Source organism: Dicentrarchus labrax, unplaced genomic scaffold (assembly GCF_905237075.1).
Source record: "Dicentrarchus labrax unplaced genomic scaffold, dlabrax2021, whole genome shotgun sequence".
Lineage (NCBI taxonomy): Eukaryota > Metazoa > Chordata > Actinopteri > Moronidae > Dicentrarchus > Dicentrarchus labrax.
Genome location: NW_026136710.1, coordinates 6,525,675 through 6,546,019, shown reverse-complemented (window position 1 = coordinate 6,546,019; position 20,345 = coordinate 6,525,675). Strand labels below are relative to the sequence as shown.

At 39.7% G+C, this 20,345-nt stretch overlaps 1 protein-coding gene across 3 annotated transcripts in view; it reads right to left on the bottom strand.

Annotated features, from left to right (window-relative positions):
- si:dkey-34e4.1 (carboxyl-terminal PDZ ligand of neuronal nitric oxide synthase protein) overlaps positions 1 to 20,345 on the bottom strand; it is a 46,994-nt gene that overhangs the window by 12,084 nt on the left and 14,565 nt on the right. For 2 of the 3 annotated variants that reach the window (XR_007886243.1, XM_051412640.1), the window contains exons 3-11: positions 12,364 to 12,456; positions 12,165 to 12,223; positions 10,573 to 10,681; positions 9,235 to 9,376; positions 7,644 to 7,819; positions 7,015 to 7,068; positions 4,447 to 4,608; positions 3,001 to 3,205; positions 502 to 832 (exon numbers count right to left, since the gene is read on the bottom strand). Coding sequence is in view for 2 of the 3 variants with exons in the window: in XM_051412640.1 (XP_051268600.1) it covers positions 502 to 832; positions 3,001 to 3,205; positions 4,447 to 4,608; positions 7,015 to 7,068; positions 7,644 to 7,819; positions 9,235 to 9,376; positions 10,573 to 10,681; positions 12,165 to 12,223; positions 12,364 to 12,456 (1,331 nt within the window). In the remaining variant the exon portion in view is untranslated. The remainder of the gene's footprint in view (positions 1 to 501; positions 833 to 3,000; positions 3,206 to 4,446; positions 4,609 to 7,014; positions 7,069 to 7,643; positions 7,820 to 9,234; positions 9,377 to 10,572; positions 10,682 to 12,164; positions 12,224 to 12,363; positions 12,457 to 20,345) is intronic. The other variant, XM_051412641.1, reaches the window with a different exon arrangement.

The following is a 20,345-nucleotide window of genomic DNA, read 5'->3' as shown; positions in this document are numbered from 1 at the left end:
CCATCAGGAACTGCTAATAGCTAATCTGGCATACTTTTAATGGTGCCGATTAGCAAAATGGAAACAAATAAAGGCTAAAAGAATGGGGCTCGAGTTGTAGCCCATAGCTAACGAATTGACACCAGGGCAACATTATACTTCCTGTTTACATGCCAAGCAAAATCTATCTCAAATAGAAGTAGATAGATCAATTGATACAAAGTTTTTTCATGTTGCACTATCGATATTTTTTTGACATTAGTAAGGCTCAGAATGTCCCATCAACATGGTTCTTATATTCCAGGAACGCTGACAATTTGCTCAACAGGTATGTGCCCCGTGTCAAAAATCGGATGATATTCAGACCAAAAACTCATACATGAGAAGGATAAATAATAAGCACATTTCCCAAAATGCCAGACTATTCCTTTAATGTAGGCTTCATTGCAGAATGATTTGCTTCCACTATATGCTGCCAGTTATTTCTGTGTGTTGGTAGAGTACAAACAAACGTTGTCTTACTTTTCATCCATGTTGACTGAGTTCCTCAGCGTAAACGGGACGATCTCATTGCACGAGCCCTCCTTGTCGTCCGCTCTCCCATTGGTCTCGATGAAGGGGTCCAGGTCTCCGTTGACCGATGCGTCTGGTTTGGTGCTGTTCTCCAGGTTGAGCAGGTTCAGGTAGGACTCGGCGCAGTCCACTTGGGTGGGGGAGAGGGGTGAGGTTTGGAGGGGCCATGCGGGCGTGGAGGTGATGAGCTGGTCCAGGGCCTGGCTGTAGTGATTCTTCAGATTCAGAGACAGAGACTTTACTGATGTAGAAACTGAGCTGCAAGGTGACTGTTGACCGTCTGGAATAGACAAATAACACAGAAGACAGATCAACAAAATGCCACTGTTAAAAACAACAAGTAAAGAGAATAACAAGAATGAGTCAACCACCGTGTTAGCTTTTTCTTTTTCTAAAGATCTCTCTAAGTGCTGACTCCCATTATAGAAAGGAGGAGTTGGCACTGTGACAGTGGCAGCACTTAGGCTTAAGATATGTCTGAGATTAGTAAGATTAGCATTTTCCATCAGAGGGACTAACATGATTAATACAAGCATGAAACATGTGTGTGTCATTTTCAGAATATGCACACTAACACACACGTCAAAACACTCAGTATGTACACAGATTGATAAATACACGGCTCTGCCCACTGTATGTGTGCGAGTGTGTGTGTGTGTGTGTGTGTGTGTGTGTGTGCAAGTAGTTATTCATTATTATTTTGGCAAGACTGACCATTCTTTTAGCTGCTGTAAATACATCCCTCCACCAAAAAAGTGTGTTTGTGTGTGTGTGTGTGTGTGTGTGTGTGTGTGTGTGTGTGTGTGTATGTGTGTACCAAAATAAAGGTTGTAAACACGATCAAAACTCTCACTGAGAACTGCAGCCTGTGAGTATGAGATAATGCTGACAGAATGGTTTTACATCCACTGTGATCACATAATCTGCTATTAGTTTAGTACGGAGATGCTATTGTGTGTAAAAATATGTTGTTTACACGCCTTGTGTTACACAGTGAGAGCGTGGTGTTGATGCGTGGCCCTCGGCTTATGTAAAAACATTCATTTGAAAGTGATCATTTCAAGTGAATAATCCCATTCTGAAATATCACAGACACAGCTGCAGTTGGTATTGCATTTTTATATTTAGTGGGCACTCTATTAGGTATACCTGTAAAATCTAATGCAATCTAAGACTACAACTCAGCCATAAATTATAGCTTTACAAAGATAATATTATTCAGGTTTGATTGACACTGTATTCATTTTACTGTTTAGTTTGCAGTGTGGTTGAAGTGGCAATGCATTGAGAAAGGTTTCTAATATTCTACCCACTCCATTTACAAACATGACACATTTGAATATAATGCAGTCTAGTCTAGTACAACACAACCACCGACTATGACCTCAGTAATATGAAATAACACCTCTCTGACAGTGTCAACTGAACATTAGAAGTTTCCTAACTGGAGAATTTGTAGCAGATCTGTTGAATTAAATTGTATGTACCTAATAAAGCTATAGTGTTATTTTTATGGCTCTATGGATGGCAGTTATAATCTGTATGTCATTTGGTCCACCTATTTAGTCAAGACTGAGTTGTATTTGCTCAATACTTTGGTTTAAGACCAAATACATGCAAAGGTAATGACCATTCTATCAGCATAACAGCTGTAGTTTGTATTTAATGCTGATTATCAAATGTTAGCATGCTAACAAAGTAAACTAAGATGTGCAAGTCACTATAATAAACATTAACTGAATGCATGCTGCTTGTTTTCCACAAACGAGAGAAGTATAAAACAAGAGAATGTAAAATTTTGACAATCAGATCTTAAATTAGCTATATCAAAACAGAGAACTGTATTCATTTATGGGATTTTTGGAATTCATGTGCAAATGCTTTTGTGAAATTAAGATCCAATTAACTGACCAGAAAACATGTTTAAGCAATAACTCGCTGTCTTTCCCTTCGGTCTTTCCCCTCTTTATCATTTAAATGATCTGGGCTTTTGCATTAGTCCTCATTATCGGTGACTTAAGTGTCTCCTTTGATGCTGTGATCAAGACATTTTCAGCATTAAAAAAAACCTCAGTAGCATCTACAGGAATACATTAAACTGGTTTTGCTCACACTTGGTGGACAACGTTTTTTCTCCTTAGTGCAGATACAAGTGAAATGCTCAATTAAAGGACACCCAGGTGGCGCAATGGGAAAAGCACTCGTGCTCACCTGCAGATGGGGTTCAATCCCTGGCAGCTGTGCTTCTGCCTGTCAAACACACCTGACAATGTTTCCAGGCAGGAAGCCAGTGAGGGATCACGGTTTGTGTCATGAATGTCTACACCATACCCTTGCCAACAGGGGAGTGAGCAATGACAAGGACTGCAGCACACTGGGAACCTGACCTGACATGAATTCATCTGAGGGATTACAATGTTCCCACCAGTCACCTCTCTAGTCACTTACTGTGCCCATTAGCCTGAGGCTCCTGTTGTGGCTGCCCTGGTTGTGTTGTTTTTGGGGAGCGGGCCTCCAACTCTTTCAGCTGCTGCACGAGCAGGGCCAGGTGCTGCAGCAAGTCCCTGTTCTGCAGCAGCAGCTGGTGGACACGGGCCTGAGCCTCCATACGAGCAGCAGTCTCTGCTGCCATCTGATCCTTCAATAACTGCACCTGTAGTGAGAAACACAGGGCAAGGTGTGTTTGTTTACAGGTGAACATTTCTGATTTCATTTCTATGCAGAACCTCAAAGCATTATCTGTAAAAATGTTTGTTTCAATGGTTATTTTTTCTGTCTCACGCCTCAAAGTAATGATCGGCTCATGGTGCACTGACTGTCCTTCCATTACTGTGTTGGTGCTGCCCTCTAGTGGACAGCATCAGTAAAAGACATAAAGTGCATAGAGATAACACAGGGTTGCCATGAGGTTCACACAGATTTTATCGAGACTTGAATAACAGACAGATACTTGATGAAGTGTGCAATGACCTAGTTGCAAAGATGAAGATCACCATCATAAATCTCAACTGCTTAAGGGGTTTTTACAAACAGTTCATCCTAAATGTATGGTATTAGCCTCAGGCACAGTAAATGTGTACCATGAGTGCTGTGAATCCTAAGAATGTATGGGTGGAGTAAATGCCAGTGTACATATACAAGTCTAGTTGGCCAAATAACTTTTTTGTTTCATTTTACACCATACAGTACGCTGCCAGATGTTATCAGTATTACTGAAGCCAAATAATGGTTAATAATTCATGCCATATTGGATGAAGTAAATCCACAGCACTTCAGCATTTCAGCTAGGCCTACTAAAATTGAAGTCAGGGTAAAAATAAATGATACATGCCCCTGACTGAAAACAGGTGAATATCAAGGTGAATTTATCTGATATTGATGATCTGGTTCCCCTCTCTGAAGAAAGACTATGGATTTGAAATTAGCCTGTCAGTGGAAGATTATAAAAAGAGCACAGACTGAATGAAAAGTGTCAATCTCATTTAATAAAGTGTTAAAAGAGAAATGTTTATGTGTATTTATAGGATTATTATTATAAGGACCAATCTGTGCAGAGCTGAAGCAGTTAATCAATTCATATATTAGTAGATCAGCTGAAAAATAATCAGCTATTTAACATTAGCTTCTTAATCAATGCACTGTTTCAGTCGTTTGTAAAATAAAAAACGTGAACTTCTCACGTCTGAGGATTTGCTGCTTTTCTTTCTCTGTTTTCTGGTTGAACAGAACAACACATTTAAAGATGTCAAATGTAATCTAAAACACTAACAGTCAGACTAGTTGGTGAAATATAACACTGTACTAAATAAGAGTATTGAAATATAGTGATAATGTGTTTTCAGCCGGGTCTGCTGTTTTGTTTCACACAACCTGCACACTGCGCCTGTTTCTTACCTGCGCAACAGCCACCTGTGTGTGCTGCTGTTGCTGCTGTAGCTGCTGCTGAAGAAGCTGCAGGTAGTGCTGAGATGCCAGCGGAGTGAGAGACTGAGCGCGAGGGCTGCTGGGAGTAACGCCTTGGGATGTCACAGTGAAGAGGGACCTTCGATCAAAGTCCTGACCACAAACACACAGAGAAAAAAAAATTGACACAAGTAAAATGGCGGTGAGAGCAACGTACATTAAGCTGAAATGATGGGTATAATTCCTCTGACACATTCTCTACTCACAGAAATAATCAAAGACATAATGTACTTCAGTGGACTTTAATGTGCTGCCATTTTTTCATACTTGCCACATAACAGTCTATTTTTAGACCTTGGACACCAGCTGAATGCAATTAACCGACCAGTAGGATAGAAACCACCCAGTCTTCTGAGACGATGAGACCAGGACTGCGACCCACTGATCTGGAGCCCCATGGAGCCTTAAAAGAACTAGAATAATCTCTAAGCTCATTATCGTCCCATATACTTTCTTCCTCTGCCTCCATTTATCTCACACGGTCTCTTTACTCTGTGGACGATTGTCCAGATGATCTTTGGTAGCACAAATAAATAAGACGTTCCCTAAGCAGCTTTTCACTTCACCTCCTTGTCTCACATAGTCGAGACAGAGCAATGGCGTGTCTCTGTCTCCAGGAATATCAGCACTGAACAAGAGAGATGGATTTTATGTGTGTGTGTGTGTGTGGATGTCTTTAGTGAGAAAGTACAAATTGCTACTGCTGTCATATAAAATGACTTGATATTGTGGTACAGGGTTTATTGTAACGTCTACATCGCCCCACTAGAGGGCAAAGTAGCACACTGTAAAGTACAGCACATTCCAGTGAGTGCTATCTTTAGAGGGGCTTCTAACTCAGTATATCACCCTCTTCCTTAAATAAAGAAGACCTTTTAATTTAGCACTATGAAATCATCTAAAATAATAAAAGTCAATGTCACCAACACTGACACTGACAGAATTTTTGCTTAAAGACCTTTAAAAAATCCACTCAATAAACTTCTGACCATGAGTAATAGATCCTATTTAAACAGTATTTTTTTTGCCAAAGTTAGAAATGTTTTGATCATTTCATGAGGGATTTCTATTTTAGTGTTTCTGTCTCTGCTCCACTGAATGGACTGAAGTGGGTGGGAGTTAGTTCAAATGGAGTTGACGGTTGGTGGGTTGTTTGGTCAATCAAATCTGATCCGGCCACACCCACAAAGTCGTGATGAAGCAAATAATCTGAGTTTGTGAAGTTAAACATTTACTAAATAATAACTAATACTAACTTTCTCTATAGCTAATTATATAGAGAAATACACAGGTTTTAAACCCAAGTTTTCAGGGGCTTTAACAACAGTATAAACTACAAGTGCAAAAAAAAGTTGATTAATTGATCAGTCAATTATCAGATAATTATTTGACCAATTAAGCCTTTATGTCATTAATCAAGCAAAAAAAGGACAAATATTTACAGGTTTACAGAAAATTAAACAACTTTGTGTTTAAGACTGTTGGACAAAACAAGCAACTTAAAGACGTCACCTTAGGCTGTGGGAAATTTGTAATAGGCATTTTTATTTACAATTTTCAGACATTGAATAGACAAAACAAATAAACTAACGAATGAGCAGACCAAAGCCCCAGAAACATCTGACTGACAGTGGCCCGGCAACCTAAACAAACAAAACACCAACTGTCACCAGACTTTGACTCAAATGTTGCTCAACTGTGATTGGTGTACAGAATGATGTGATGTCACTTTTTTTTTCGAACTAAGCCCCGCCCACCTCAAACCAGTGATAGACGGTCAGACAAAAAAACACATGAAATGACCTAAACTGTCCTAACTTTGGCTAATGCATTGTGGGACCACATTTTTAATAGTAAAAAGCTGATTGAGAAAAAGCTTCCAGGGCCTTTAACTGATAATGAACACAATCCTATAGTCCTACAGACCTCAGATGGTCTTGGAGGTGTTTCTGTTATTTTGTCCACCATTACAACCAGCATCTTGTGTAATCCATATCTTCCCCATTATCCTGATCTCTCATTGTTCCTTCCCACATCTCTTTCTGTCCTTCCCTCTCTTTTTCCTCCCCACGCTCCTTGCTTATCTCCATAGACCAGATGTTCGTGAACCCCTCGATGGGATTATGGTGGCGTTTCTCAGAAATCAAAGGGAGCAGACTGGGTTTCTGGGATTAGGTGTCCCCCTTTTCACAGCCAGCAGGAATATTCAGGTTTCCCACTCCCTCTCTCTCTCTCTCTCTCCCACTCCCTCTTTCTCTCTTTTAGTAGCACGATAACAGCTGTGTCTACCACACTCGCTCTGGTGACAAATCCAAAGGAACACATCACGACACACCAAAGCCTGCATGTTTGCCTCATTTCATCCTGTCACTGTCATGTGAAAGATAATTCGTCAGTTCCTAACTTCATAAGGATTTAAAGTCTGCCAAATCTCAAACACAGAGAAACAAAACTGTAGTCTTTTTACCTCCATGCTAGAGTGACCAGGTTATTTCTTACCTTTGGTATCTGCTGCCAACTTGGAGAGCTGCAGATCAATGATCTGGTCAGGTACTGCAGTAGATGAGAAAGCACTATACTGTACTTCTTCCTAAGTTCAATGAGCCATTTGGCAGCACTATGCCTAGATAATAGCATCAAAACACCACTAAAGCCAAAGCAGTGAATCAAAGCAGGGGCAGGCTCCTGTAGCTACAAAGCCAGAGGCAGTCTGGAGTAAAGAAAGCTGTAATCATTAAAATGTGGATGCGGCTGTTACCTCACCCCTACTGCTAGTGTCAGTCAGTAATAAAGGGGGGAGGCTTCACTCCAACTGTGATAGAAAGTAACTGTTAAAGTTACTTTCAAAGTTGAAGTTGAAAGTGCATCTCCTAGCAGCACAACTGCACTGCTTCTACAAATATGTCCAAAAATTGTCTTAACCCCTTTCAAAAGACTAAAACATACGCACAATAGCTGTAGTATCAGTAGAAAAGAACGACCGGTCACCTTCATACTGCAGGACTATAAGACAGCTATAATGTATCGGGCACAATACGGTGTACTTATTAGAGCGTTCTTGCCCTCAGCAGTTCAATGTGTGTGTGTGTGTGTGTGTGTGTGTGTGTGTGTGTGTCGCAGTATCTTACTATAATGGTCTGTCCAGGTTTCACCACGTTCAGTTCAGCCAGACTCTGCAGAATTTCACTGACTGCCTTTTCACACAGCGAAGCTCCAGCCGAAGGACTTTCTCCTCCTTGCTTTCCCCCATGTTTGCTGTCCTCCTCCTCGTCCTCCCCTTGCTCTGCTCCCGTCAGTTTACGACCTGTTAATGAATACATTGTTCGCTTCTTGATTAATATCACAACTACTGTGCAGTGTTTTGTTCCTGTTTAGAACATGGGCACTAAGTATCAGTGTCATTCAAAACAGCAAACTGACGTTGATGAAACAACATTAACATCATATCGAACATATCAATAAACCATACATGAGACTCTAAATTTGAATTTAGAGTAGGAAAAAAAATGTTTTGGGAAATATTCCAGCCTTTATGCTAAGCTAACCATCTGCTGGCTGGAGCCTTATATATATATATAACAGACACATGAGAGTGGTATAAATCTTCTCATCTAAAGAAAGAAAGCAAATAAGCATGTTTCACAAAATGAACTTTTTTGAAGATAAAAACAGCTTATACAGTATATTTGTGCAATGTAATATCCTTCTGAAATACCATCCTTACAGTAAAATAATGCATTCAAGGCTATTAAAAAACATACAAACATGGTTGCCTTCATTTAGCTAACTAAACCCTAAATTAATTCTATTTTTGAGCACATACACAGTATTTTACCCCTTCTGCCTGTCACACAACTATAGCTCAGTGCCAGACAACTATTCATTCACTGAGCAAATTACACTCATTACTACGCTGGCAATCACCCTCTTGTGTTGTCCAACGACGTGAAAACTGTAATCACAGGGATCTTTCCCATCCTTCCCACATGAAATAAACGTAGCACGAGGCCTCTGAGAATACTCTAATCCAGATTGGTTTCATGTTGTCCCTTAAATCTGTTTATAGTCCAGTGTAACCGCACATCCGTGTTGTTACTGTTTGATCGTTGTGCTGAATTAATGAGCTAGTGAGGGTTGATGGCTCAATTTAGGCCGTAAAGAGGCGTGTAATCAGACTAAACGGACAAGGTCAAGCTTTAGTCAGGAGAGAGATGGTCCCCATGTGACCAAAATGCCCAATAAAGGCTCATAAATGCACGTTTTTCACAATTACACTGTTCAGACCAGATGTTAAGGTAAAATGTGTGTTTAAATATACCTGCGTGTTTCTCTGCGAATAATGGTTGGCATTATATCTTTGTAAGCTAGTCACTCACTTTATAAAGCATCTACAAAGAGAATAAGCTATTGGTGAAACACACCCCAGTCCCCACAAAGCTTTCTGTATGGTGTGTGCATTTGTTTCCACAATTGTTTTGGTTGGTCCACATTTTTTCCTCATGTTTTTCTCTAATATTTTTTTATTAATTGTGCTAGCAACTTGAGTTTGACTTTAACACCAGTGAAGTGTGCAGTAAATCAACTTGTCATACTTACAATAATGGATCTATTTACAGCCATTGCAAGGAGGGAAAAGGTGCATTTGGTTGTTATTCAATTTCGACATTAAAACATTCAGGTAAGCGGACTCTGAAGTAAACCCTTTCAGGTAGGCCTTACCTTGACTGCTGGGCTCCTCTGTGGACTTGTCACTCTCTCCATCGGCCTGTCCGTCTGCATCCTGCTCAGCATGCTGAAGACTGAGCTTATGGCACACTTCAAAGGCCTGACCTACTGTCCGCACAATACGCATGGCCTGAGTCTGACAGGGAAAGAGAGGAGGGAGAGAGAGTGATAGGTAGACGGAAAGAACGGGGGGGATACACATGATAACATCTCAGACTGAGAAAAAGGTAAAGGGATGCTTGTCTTAAATACGCAGTTGTGATCCTTGTTCCCGAGTGTATCTATTCTGCATTCACTGTGGGAAATGGATCGCCGGTGCTAAGCCACCGGATATTTGCTAAGCTACCGGAAATTAAATTAAAAAATCAAATTTAAAACCCAAATTGATTAATTAAGCTAACATAATGAAGAAATAAAACACAGAGTACAGATAACCCTTAGCCACAGGTAGCTGGACACAAAAGCAGATAAAGTGAATCACATTCTGCATGCGGTATGTTCCACAGTGAACCTCACACTTATTCAGCTAGGGGATTTTACATCAAGGAGCAATGGCAGCAGCAAATTGGGTGGTAAGAGGAAAAATTGTACAGGTTTTTTTTTTCCAGTTAAGAAAAGGCAATCTGATCAAAGTAATCTAATGCAGCCATGAGAAACATGTCTCATGGTTACTGATTGATGGTTTCATTTCAGTTATTTAAACAGGGAATCTCTGGGGTGATGACACATAGAGAAGTGTTATCTGATGTCTAACACTGTTACATAGTTTGACACACTTTGGTAAATATGCTTATTCACTTTCTCATGAGAAGACTGATACCACTCCCATGTCTGTCCATTAAATATTAACAGCAAGGACGCGGTTAACTTAGCTTAGCATAAAGACTGGAAGCAGGAGGAGACATATAACGTGTTAATGAGCGAGCTTTAGAGTTGAAAACAGGCAGATTTCCACCTTTGGACAGAGCAAGGCAAGCTTTTTCCCATGGTTTCCAGTCTTTATGCTTAGCTAAGCTAAACACCTGCTGGCTCATATTTAACAGACATATATATATATATATACAGATATAAAAGTGGTATCGATCTCCTAATCAATTCTTGGCAAGAAAGCAAATAGGCTTATTTTACATATGGTCGAACAGTTCCTTTAATGTCTATTAAAGAGTTAAGCCAAACAGAAAACTGTTTGTAGTGAACTTCCCAGCCTTAGTGCTAACCGCCTCGATATTCTCATCCAACCCTCAGCGAGAAAGTGAAAAAGCATATTTTCCAGAATGTCAATCTGTAATCAGCCGTCTACAATCAGGAGATGTATGGGTGGACTTCTTGTACCTTCTTCTTTGACTTGAAGACATTACATCTGAAGGAATTACTGGAACCATCTCTGGCAATGTAACTGAAGATCTTTAAGTCCTGGGAGTCATGAGACACGTAGAAAATCCTGCAAAACATGACACCGAATTTAAATTCACAAAAGCTGCAAAAACCTCAAATTGTAAAAGAAGTTTTTTTGCACATGAGCCAACCCTTTCTTGACCATCACCATCCTCAAATTACATTAAAACCCAGTTTAGAAATCAACAACTGACCTAATGCATAGACGTTAAACGAAAAGAGAACACTGTATTTACAATATAATACTTCATATGAATATATGCCACACCACTACTGTATACTCTTTGGGTCTTGTACTGTTAAAGTATGCTGGCCCGTCTGCTTCTGTACTTGCCAGCAACCCTGCAACAGCACACTCTGCAGTAAACTGGCAGAGCAAAGGGTCAGCCCGGCATCTCCTACTGTAGCGCCACTGCTATAAAACATGTCCACTGGGAACCAGGTAAACAAATTATGACCATCTACAGTGCTACTGAAAGTCACATGACACAGAGCATACTATATATCCCCCAGTGCACAAGCACGCACAGAAACACGAGCAAGGATAATTATATTTAACACACACAGTCCCTTGATGAGGTGTGGCTTTGCCAAATGAGATCCTCCCACATATATATACATAATTTACAATCACACACACACACACACACACACACAAGCTGGTGTATAATGTTAAGGCATTTTTAAGTGGTCGCCCACTCCGTTCCATCTCTGGGATTTCCATTTCCATGAGGAGGTTTCCTTATTAGCTATAATTGCTTGTTTAAAGTCAGCCAAAAAAAACAAGAAAAAAACCCTCACATTTAGTAATTTCTTCCTAAGCAAAAATTATATCTTTAATTATTGTTCGCACTCTATTCCTTTCTTTACTTCTCAGCACCTGACAGACATCATTTTGACACTTTGCTGTTTAGCAGTGACTGACAGCTTCACAGGCTTGCTGATGATTGGTTGACATAAATGAATGCATTTTCTTTGGGAAGACAAACAAAACTCAACTCTGTCAAACAAACTGAAACTTTGTTGTACCAAATGGTCTTAAATAACAGATTACTGTGAATATAATCTGGGAGTAGGCATGCTTCGCCTGGAAAAATTACACTTTCAAGTATACAAACACAAGCTCTTCCATCTACATGCACAAGCTATAGATTATTCATCATGCTGTCTTATGAATGTAACTGCATTTGGCATATACAGTATAGCACATTCAAGCACGTTAGTCCTGCATGGTAAAGTACATGTGATGGCCTATAAAGCAAGCTTCAGCTTCATCCGCAGAGGCCGAGTTGAAGGATCAAATTTCCACTGAGAGGCATACAGTATGTATTATGTGCAGTATACTCACAGTAATTACTTTGGTTAAGATAACAAGAACATGGGGAGTGCAAAGAACAGACGGGACTGAATATCACACAGTTTAATCCCCTGAGTGTACAAAGCAAGTGACAAAGATAGCAAGATTTTAAATTTGTTTTACACACAGTATGAACATCTTAATTTGTCAAAGATTGAGACTTGTGACTGACCTGTAAATGGGATCTTGCATAATCATCATCTTGCTCTCGTCCCATGACCATTCTTTTCTCTGTGTAGGAGACAGATGATTGTGATTAAGCACCGATGAAGCATTTTTATTGAGTGTTACAGACTATGGGGTTAACTTTGTGAATCCAACGGAAAATGATTATATCTAATTCCTTTTAGAGTTTGTCACTGGTGATTTACCTTCTGTTTCTTCCTCAGCATCACCTTGACCCCGTCCACAGACACCACAATGCTGACCTTCTTCTTCTTGATGTTCTTGGCCTTGAATTCATACTAGGAAAACAGACCAAAAAAGTACATTAGAATAGTAGCTTTACATGACAGTATCTTATCTTTCCTGCTGAAAATAAGTCAAAATCATTAGTGACTTTTTTAAAATGCTTGTTTTGTATGCACAAAAAAATCCAAATATATTCCATTTAGAATGGACCCTGGAGAAGCTGAAACCAGCAACATTTTGAAATCATGCCTTGGAAAATAAAGATTAAACACTTAATTAATTAACCAAAATTGTTGCAAAGTAGTTTTCTGTTGACTGACAAATCGATTAATTGACTAATTATTTCACCTGTACATGTAAGCATATGCTTTGACATACAGCCACACTGCTGTGCACACACATTCTCACATCTCTTCATTGCAGTGGAAGTGTATGTCCTGCTGCACATTTGGCATGCTTACAGATTTAAGGGCATAATTGGGAACAATCTGTCAGCATTAAAACATGATCTGTGGTGCACTTTAATATATCAGCATCTTTAATAGCTTGGCAGCTCACAATAGGAGCACTAATAACGTCTGCTGAATATTTGTAGCCCAGCCAACAAAAGAAAAAAAGTTGTCTGCAGCTCTGTGATGCCAGCGAAGAGAGAAAGGACACTTGAAAGTTTGATAGCAGAGATGGATAAACAACAAAGTTTGCCTAACTTCACCTTTACTATAATAAGAACATACAATCTGATAGGTCAAAATACCCATTTCAGGTGTATACTGACTGACTATGTGCAGGTCAAAGCATTAAAGTTTGCAGTTGATAAGTATCGTAATGTTATAAATGTGCAGATAAACTATGTCTCTGCTCCTCAGGGGCCCAAAACATGAACTACACCAGCTAAATTAAACAACAACATTTAAGTAAAAAGGCCCAAGATGTAGGTTTGTCTCCACTCAGTTTGCTGAGTGGTACACAACAGCTGTGTCTGCACTGAGTGACTAACATGTTTCCACCTCGTCAGCTGGCCAAGACTCTCTGCTCAGGAACTTAGCAAGTCCGCCCCGTCGACTCACATCAGTGTCACTTTTAAACATGAAGCAGGGTTCAACCCTTATTAACTAGCAGCTTTCCAGGCCTACAGTGGGACTCTCAGGACACAGACATTTATCATGTTACAAAAATGGAGAGGTTTGACTTTTGTGCCATAAACCTGGTTTCATACTGTGGCCCGGTCAAATAAGAAGCAATGTGGGGTTAAACACTGAGGGGAAACTCACTATAAAGCTTCGTAAAAAAGCAGAGGGGATTTGCAGATTCAGATAATAATTGTCTGTAGGTTAATCACTACGGGCCCTTTCACTTTGTTATTATAAAAATATCAATTAAAGCTACTTTAAAATTTTGAAATTTTCATTTCCAAATATCTCAGTTATATTTTGCACCTCTCAAACTCAACAGAAATAGGCAGCCAAACATGTCGATCTTCACTTTTTAATTCCCATCTTGTGTTTTATTGAGGTAAACACTAAAAGTTTGGAAGAAATAGGTGGCACTTCCCACTGGAGCTGGCAGAGTTTTCCAGAAAACGATAAATGTCCAGTCCGCTTTTCACCACACTCTGCCAAAATGTTAATATACAGCAAAAGTGAATGGTCTCCAGCCAGATTAATAAGTAAAGGGGAGAGTGGAGAGAATATGTTGTTGTACAGGAAAGGGTCAAATGAATGCCAGTATGAATACAAGAAAAAAGACAGAAAAAGATGAGGGTAGAGGTGAGCAGATAGGAGGAGACAGGAGGAGAGGAGGTGAGGAGACAGCTGTTGTTATGTAAGGACTTCCTGCAAACTGTGACCTTTTCATTCAGCTGCACAATGCCGCCATGGAACAATTAGCTGAGCATTGTGAACAAGTCAAGAACTACCAGACCTGATTATGAGATGGAAGTTCGACTTTTATTTGTCTTGCGTAAACCGAGGATATGTCTCCACTGTCTGTGAATATGTGCACTTAATCAATGTCATGACTTTAGATGAAGCAAGTTTTCACATTCGTTTCTACGTTTCCATACCTTCTTTCATGCTAATTTCCTGCTTGTGTCTATTTGAAATGCCCTGCTCTCCCTGCCCCGGATCCATGGTGATTAAAGTTTCAGTCTCTAATTATACAGAACTGAGTCCTGAGAGAGCTGATTAAATGGAGAATAGGTTTAGAGAGGGAGACGAGGAAACACACCACAGAGACAGAGAGAGAGAGAGAGAGAGAGAGAGAGAGAGACGCAAGCCGGGGTTTAAAGAGGAGGAATGGAGGAATGTTCATGCTGCAAAGAGGAAGTGGTATGGTGGTGAGATGAAAGGAAAGTGTCAAAGTGAAACCAAAAACCAGGCGATGAACTTAATTTATCTCTATTGCAAAACCCGCTGATATTAGGTATACAGTATTTGCTCTGTGGCAAATAATAATGAGGCAATTCAAAGAAAAGTGACTGAGCAGAATAATGATTTTCGTGAATCAACTTGCCATACATGGAAAGTGACAAAAGGCAGGAAAAGGTTATTAGACGAGACAAAAACATAAACGAATGCATTCAGTGAAATGGTTAAAATGGAGTGAGAAAATGAATATAAAGTTTCATAGTATACCGTTACACAAACAAAGCTTTTTCCTTCATTTACCTCCAATAACTTATGATAAATAAACAAAAACATTATTAAACTATATATATGCTTTTCAGTCTTCCAATTTTCTGGTCTTAACACAAATTTTGTCAACACTGTGGGATAGTAAAGAAACACCTTCTGTTAAGATGTGGCTCTTGATTAATCACATTGATACTAAATTGGTTGAACAGATTAATTTGCCAGATATCATTCTATACAATATTAGTATGGAACTACACCAGCATCTGTGCGTGAATGTGACTGACAGTGTGTGAATAAAGATTACTGATTAGGTTTAACTAAGTGCTTTGATTTGCTATATTGACTTTATATAATTAAAGCTCCAATCTTGACATAAAATCAAAGCAAATCCATCAGAAATATAAATTTGAAGCTGTGAACATATATTGTTACATACATTGCTGTTTTTCAAGCTAAACCCTGGAAGTCTGGATTAAAGCTCACTGGGACTATCTTGACTGTGTTATAAAGAAGTGGTTATGTTCACTATCTGTCAAACTCATCCAATTAAAGTAACATGTATATCACTGTGGATTGGGAGGGTGCTGATTCTTTGTGTTTTCATTTTTTCTTCTCCCTTTCTTTTGCCTTGTTATTATTGTGCTCAGATCACAGTGGGCATGCAATTTTGTGTACTTCAAAAAAAATATTGAAACAGATTCATCTCTTCTATACATACCCCTTTACAAATGCCTATACTAGCTGCAACTGTTTTCCTGATCATTTGTTTAAGCCATTTTGTAAGCACAATGCTAAAAATTCTCCAGTTCTTCTCCATTGTGAGGCTATGCTGGTTTGCTTTATTTTATACTATTGTACAATGAATATCTTTAGCTTTTGGACCGTTGGACATCGACAATACAGATCAACACCTAACACCTCATGTTATGTGGACAGGCACTTAACATGACTGATTAGGAGGCATGAGTCTCAGAGCAAACTGTAGAGGACAATCCAGAGGACACGAGGAACTCGATTTGCATTTTTTATTTCCGACAATTTATCGACCAAGCGATCAATTGAGTAAAGAAAATGGTGCGCAGCTTAATCAATAGTTAAAATAATTGTTAGCTGTAGTCCTACCTCATATGTATAATCAATATATGTTCATCGCATGGATTGTGTGTAATGAGCACAAGAATTCCAGCCAGCTTTGATTTGTCCTAAAACTTCATTCTGCTGGGGCATCACCATATAAACACTTGCAACAGTTTAAGCATTTTAACTGGCAAGTTAACGCTAACAAAGTTAGGGGCTAATGTAGCCTCAAAATGGAGTAAGTGCAACACCAATGAGAAAGGGTGAAAAGATAAAAAACACACCCTTTCCATACGCACTATAAAGCGTAACCCACACCTGCGAAGTTCATCAATATATAACCTTTACTAACACGCATCGGTGTCAGAACACTCCCACACAGCTCTTTTATAATTCAGCTCATGCCAGTATTCTGGTGAAGAAAAATGGGATTGTGCAACTTCATTGAAAGTATAAAATTTTTATATTTTCTTTGCTTAAGTGTTTTGAAATATTCAAGCTTTTAATGCACTTGCATTGTTATGGTTTTCCAGTCACCAACTGCAGAGCAAACAATTAAAATCTAAAGTTCCCCTCAGCCTCGGCATGTCAGGTTAGAAAACTTTCAGCAAGGCATTAAAATATTCCCGAGAAGAGCTTAGTTTACTTTAGTCAGCTGTTACGCATTCTGAGAATTATGTTTGAGAAATTTAGAAAGACAAACTTGAGGAATTACACATGAGTTGTAAAGTATGACTAATATATGGACTGAACAGGCATGCAGAGGATATGCAGTTCTCAGTAGAACTGTTCAAAGATTTGTCTTAACTCCTTAAAAACTATGCCTCCGTTGCTGACTGTGAGTGGAGCAGTGCTACGGCAATACTACAGCAATGTTCAAGCTTAAAGCAAACCAAGTGAGCATTTACTTCAAATCTTTCTCAGTATGGATGTGTGCATTTAAGCCGTCAGACTCATCAGTCTTCCCAGACAGCGTAACAAATTTCAGCCAGCGTTCCTCTCTGCAATCTATTATGGAAGTGTCAGACAGAATAGTGATGGCTGTTGCTATGTGCACAAAATGTAGAAGGAATGGCTGGCTTTTCGAACACGGTTTAATAAATAGTGCTGCTTTAAAACAGACATACAACATATTACAAGATCAAACTAGAGGAGACAAGAGGCTATTCACTTTTTATTAGTAACATCTGAGCAAGCCAAGACAATAGAATTTGGTGTGACAGTTTCAGAGCACTCTCTTTTTGTGGCATGAATAATCAGCTATGGCCAAACTCCAAGTCCAACTATCACTATTTAATATAAGTCATTAAGAGCTGAGAGTGACAGCTTCCAAATCACTTACTTTAAGCTTGTTTGTGTGATTTAAGTCAATGTGTAAATAATTGCTAAATTGCAATGGCTGTAAAATGAGATTATCACATAGGAAAATGGTTAAATTCTGTTTCCCGCTCTGTTTTTAGCAGCATGGCTCTAATAATGGTAAGGTTGGTCGGCCCACCACTTTGAGACTGGAATATTTCAACAACTATCGGATGGATTACCATGACATTTTGGTATTCATGGTGCCCAGAGGACAAACACTAAGGACTCTGGTGATTCCATGACTTTTCTTCTAGCAGCAGCATGAAGTTGACAGTGAGTTGAGCTGAGTGAAATGTACTGGGTGGTTTGTCATGAAATCTGTTACATACATTCAGGTTTCCGTCGAGACTGAGTGTAATAACTTTGGGAATCCCTTAACTTTTCATCTAGCACCATCACCAGGTCAAACGTTGCCATTTTTAGTTTCAGTTTCAGTGTTTTTTGACCAAATACATGCAAAACTAATGACATTCCTCATCAGCTTGAGCTGTACTCTTTTTAGTGTAAATGAACGAATGTTAAAATGCTAATACAAAATTTATACAAGCTTAACATCTCTTACACTTAAGGCTACATTGATCATGTAACATATACTAAAATGTTTAAATATTCAAGTGTAAAGTTATTTAGATGTTTAGTTAGCATTGGGAATTCATGAATTCAAAACAACCACTTTCAAAGCAACACATTTATTTTAGATCTCAATTTAGAAGTTATTACCCACTTCGACTGTATTCAACAAATAGGATTATGAGTATGATTGGTAAGCTCTCTGTTGGGTCCGTGATTCCTAGATACAGATCAACACCTAACAGGAGGCATGAGTCTCAGAGCAAACTGTAGAGGACAATCCAGAGGACATGAGGAACTCTAGTGAACTCCAATGTTATGACATTGACATCTTCTTACTTGGAGGGACTGCAAATCTAGGAACAAGGCTCCCAGTCATTACGTGGAAGCAGTTGTACTGAAGATACTGTAAATAAACCTCCTGGCTCCAAAAGTTACCTGTCAACAACCTCTTAATGAAAGGCCTCCGAGTCCTTCAGTTAATGTTATTTGGTTCACGCTTGAAAGTCTGACTTTAGAGGAATTTTAAAGGAAAAGTTGTAAAAGGACTTTTTTTCCCCCTCCTGCTTTTCATGGATATTTTTAGACTGAATAAATGAGCAGGATTTAGGTTTTGCAAACCAAATCATGGAATAAGGAATTATGGGCGACCCCCCCACTCCCCTTCGTTGATCCTGAAAAGCTGTGGAATGTGGGGTGCATTGTGGGTCACTGATGCTCCCTGTAGTACCATTGAATCCATACAGGAGTACACAATAGGCCCTATAGATCGCAACCTAGCAACCCCTTCATTACAATTCCCAGGATTTGGGGAGTTCCGAGGAATTTCACTGCTTTTTTCCACAATTCGGTACACAAAGAGATGACTGTTGGGAGCAGGATTGAGCTGAGAAACACAACAGCTGTCCAACCAGCCCGGCATTTAACATGAAAAGAGACTTTTTGGAAACAATTTGAGATAAAATTAGCACATTTATTTTATGTTCAACTCCAACTGTGAGTGCTATTTGTTTTTTGTTTTTTTTTAGAAGGAAATCACGTGTTTTGGCAATCAAGCAGCTGCTTCATACAATGTCCCATTAATTTGACAAAGAATTGGAGCTTTAATCACTGCTGCTCAACTAGTCTCCCACCCTGTGAGAGGTATTTTCGGACAGGCCTTTCAGCCTCGTGGCCAAACAGGGAGGACGGAGTGACTCCCACGCGTCTCATACTCCCAGACCTCCGTAATGAACTGGCACATCTCATCATTAGTCAGCATGAGTGTGATAAGGGAGCAATTACCTGAACAGTCACCACAGACGGCGACCTTGGCCTAGATCTGAAACAGACAGGAGTATGTGTTTGTGTACGCTAGCAGTGTTATGTATGAAGAAGAAAGAATAAGATACAAGAGCTAGACGGGCAGACAACCTTTTAGTGTGTGTCTACGTCCATTTAGATGCTTGCTGTTGCCTGTCTGTGCCTACGTGAGTGGTTTCTGCTTCAGTGCAGATATTATGGATTGGACTCCTGGGCTCCAGTCTGTTGGCAGCCTCCAGTGAGCAGCAGCAGCCTGGTCCTGAGGGAGAGAGGGTGCTAACAGGAAACAGCCCGCTCACAGGGCTGCTTAACGGGGGCTTCTGCATGACAGCGGGGTTACATGCAAGACTGGAATTTACTGCAAGGGCGTACAACAACTGAGGCTTTTATAGAAAATCAATTTTTTTTTTCAAGAAGAGTTTGGAGCAGTTTTGATTGAAGGATTTTGTGTCTGTTGTCTGGTGTCTTGGTCTTTTGTCAGCGTGCTTATTCTTGAATTTAGTATTAAAAATCTTGAAGAAAGATAAGCAACCACAGCTGGCACTGACACTGCACCAGTTCCATCTGTGAGCTACAGCTGTGACTTCTATAGATAAATGACTTTCATTACTTACACTGCAAGTGTGTTTATAGTGGCTGACAGACAGAATTGATCAATCCAGGCCTGTGTTAATACGTCTGGAAAGAGGCTGGGAAGGAATCAAACCCCACGAACTCTGGGCAGCAATTACAACAGACCATGTGGTACACTATATTGATCATCTTTATGTTCTTCCATCTCAAATTGAAGCAGCAAGGTCAGGAAGAAAAGCTTCACGGTTAAAAAAAACAAACATGATGCGGGATGAGTCAACACATTTCTTTGGAGAGGGATCGGATCCACTTGAAGCAGGCTTGTCAGAGGAAACAGCTAAGCCCCAATGCGGGCCAAGGCAGGCACTCCACGAGTGTCGGCGCCCTTGCAGTGAGAATGGACCCACGCCTGAGTGACTCGCTGA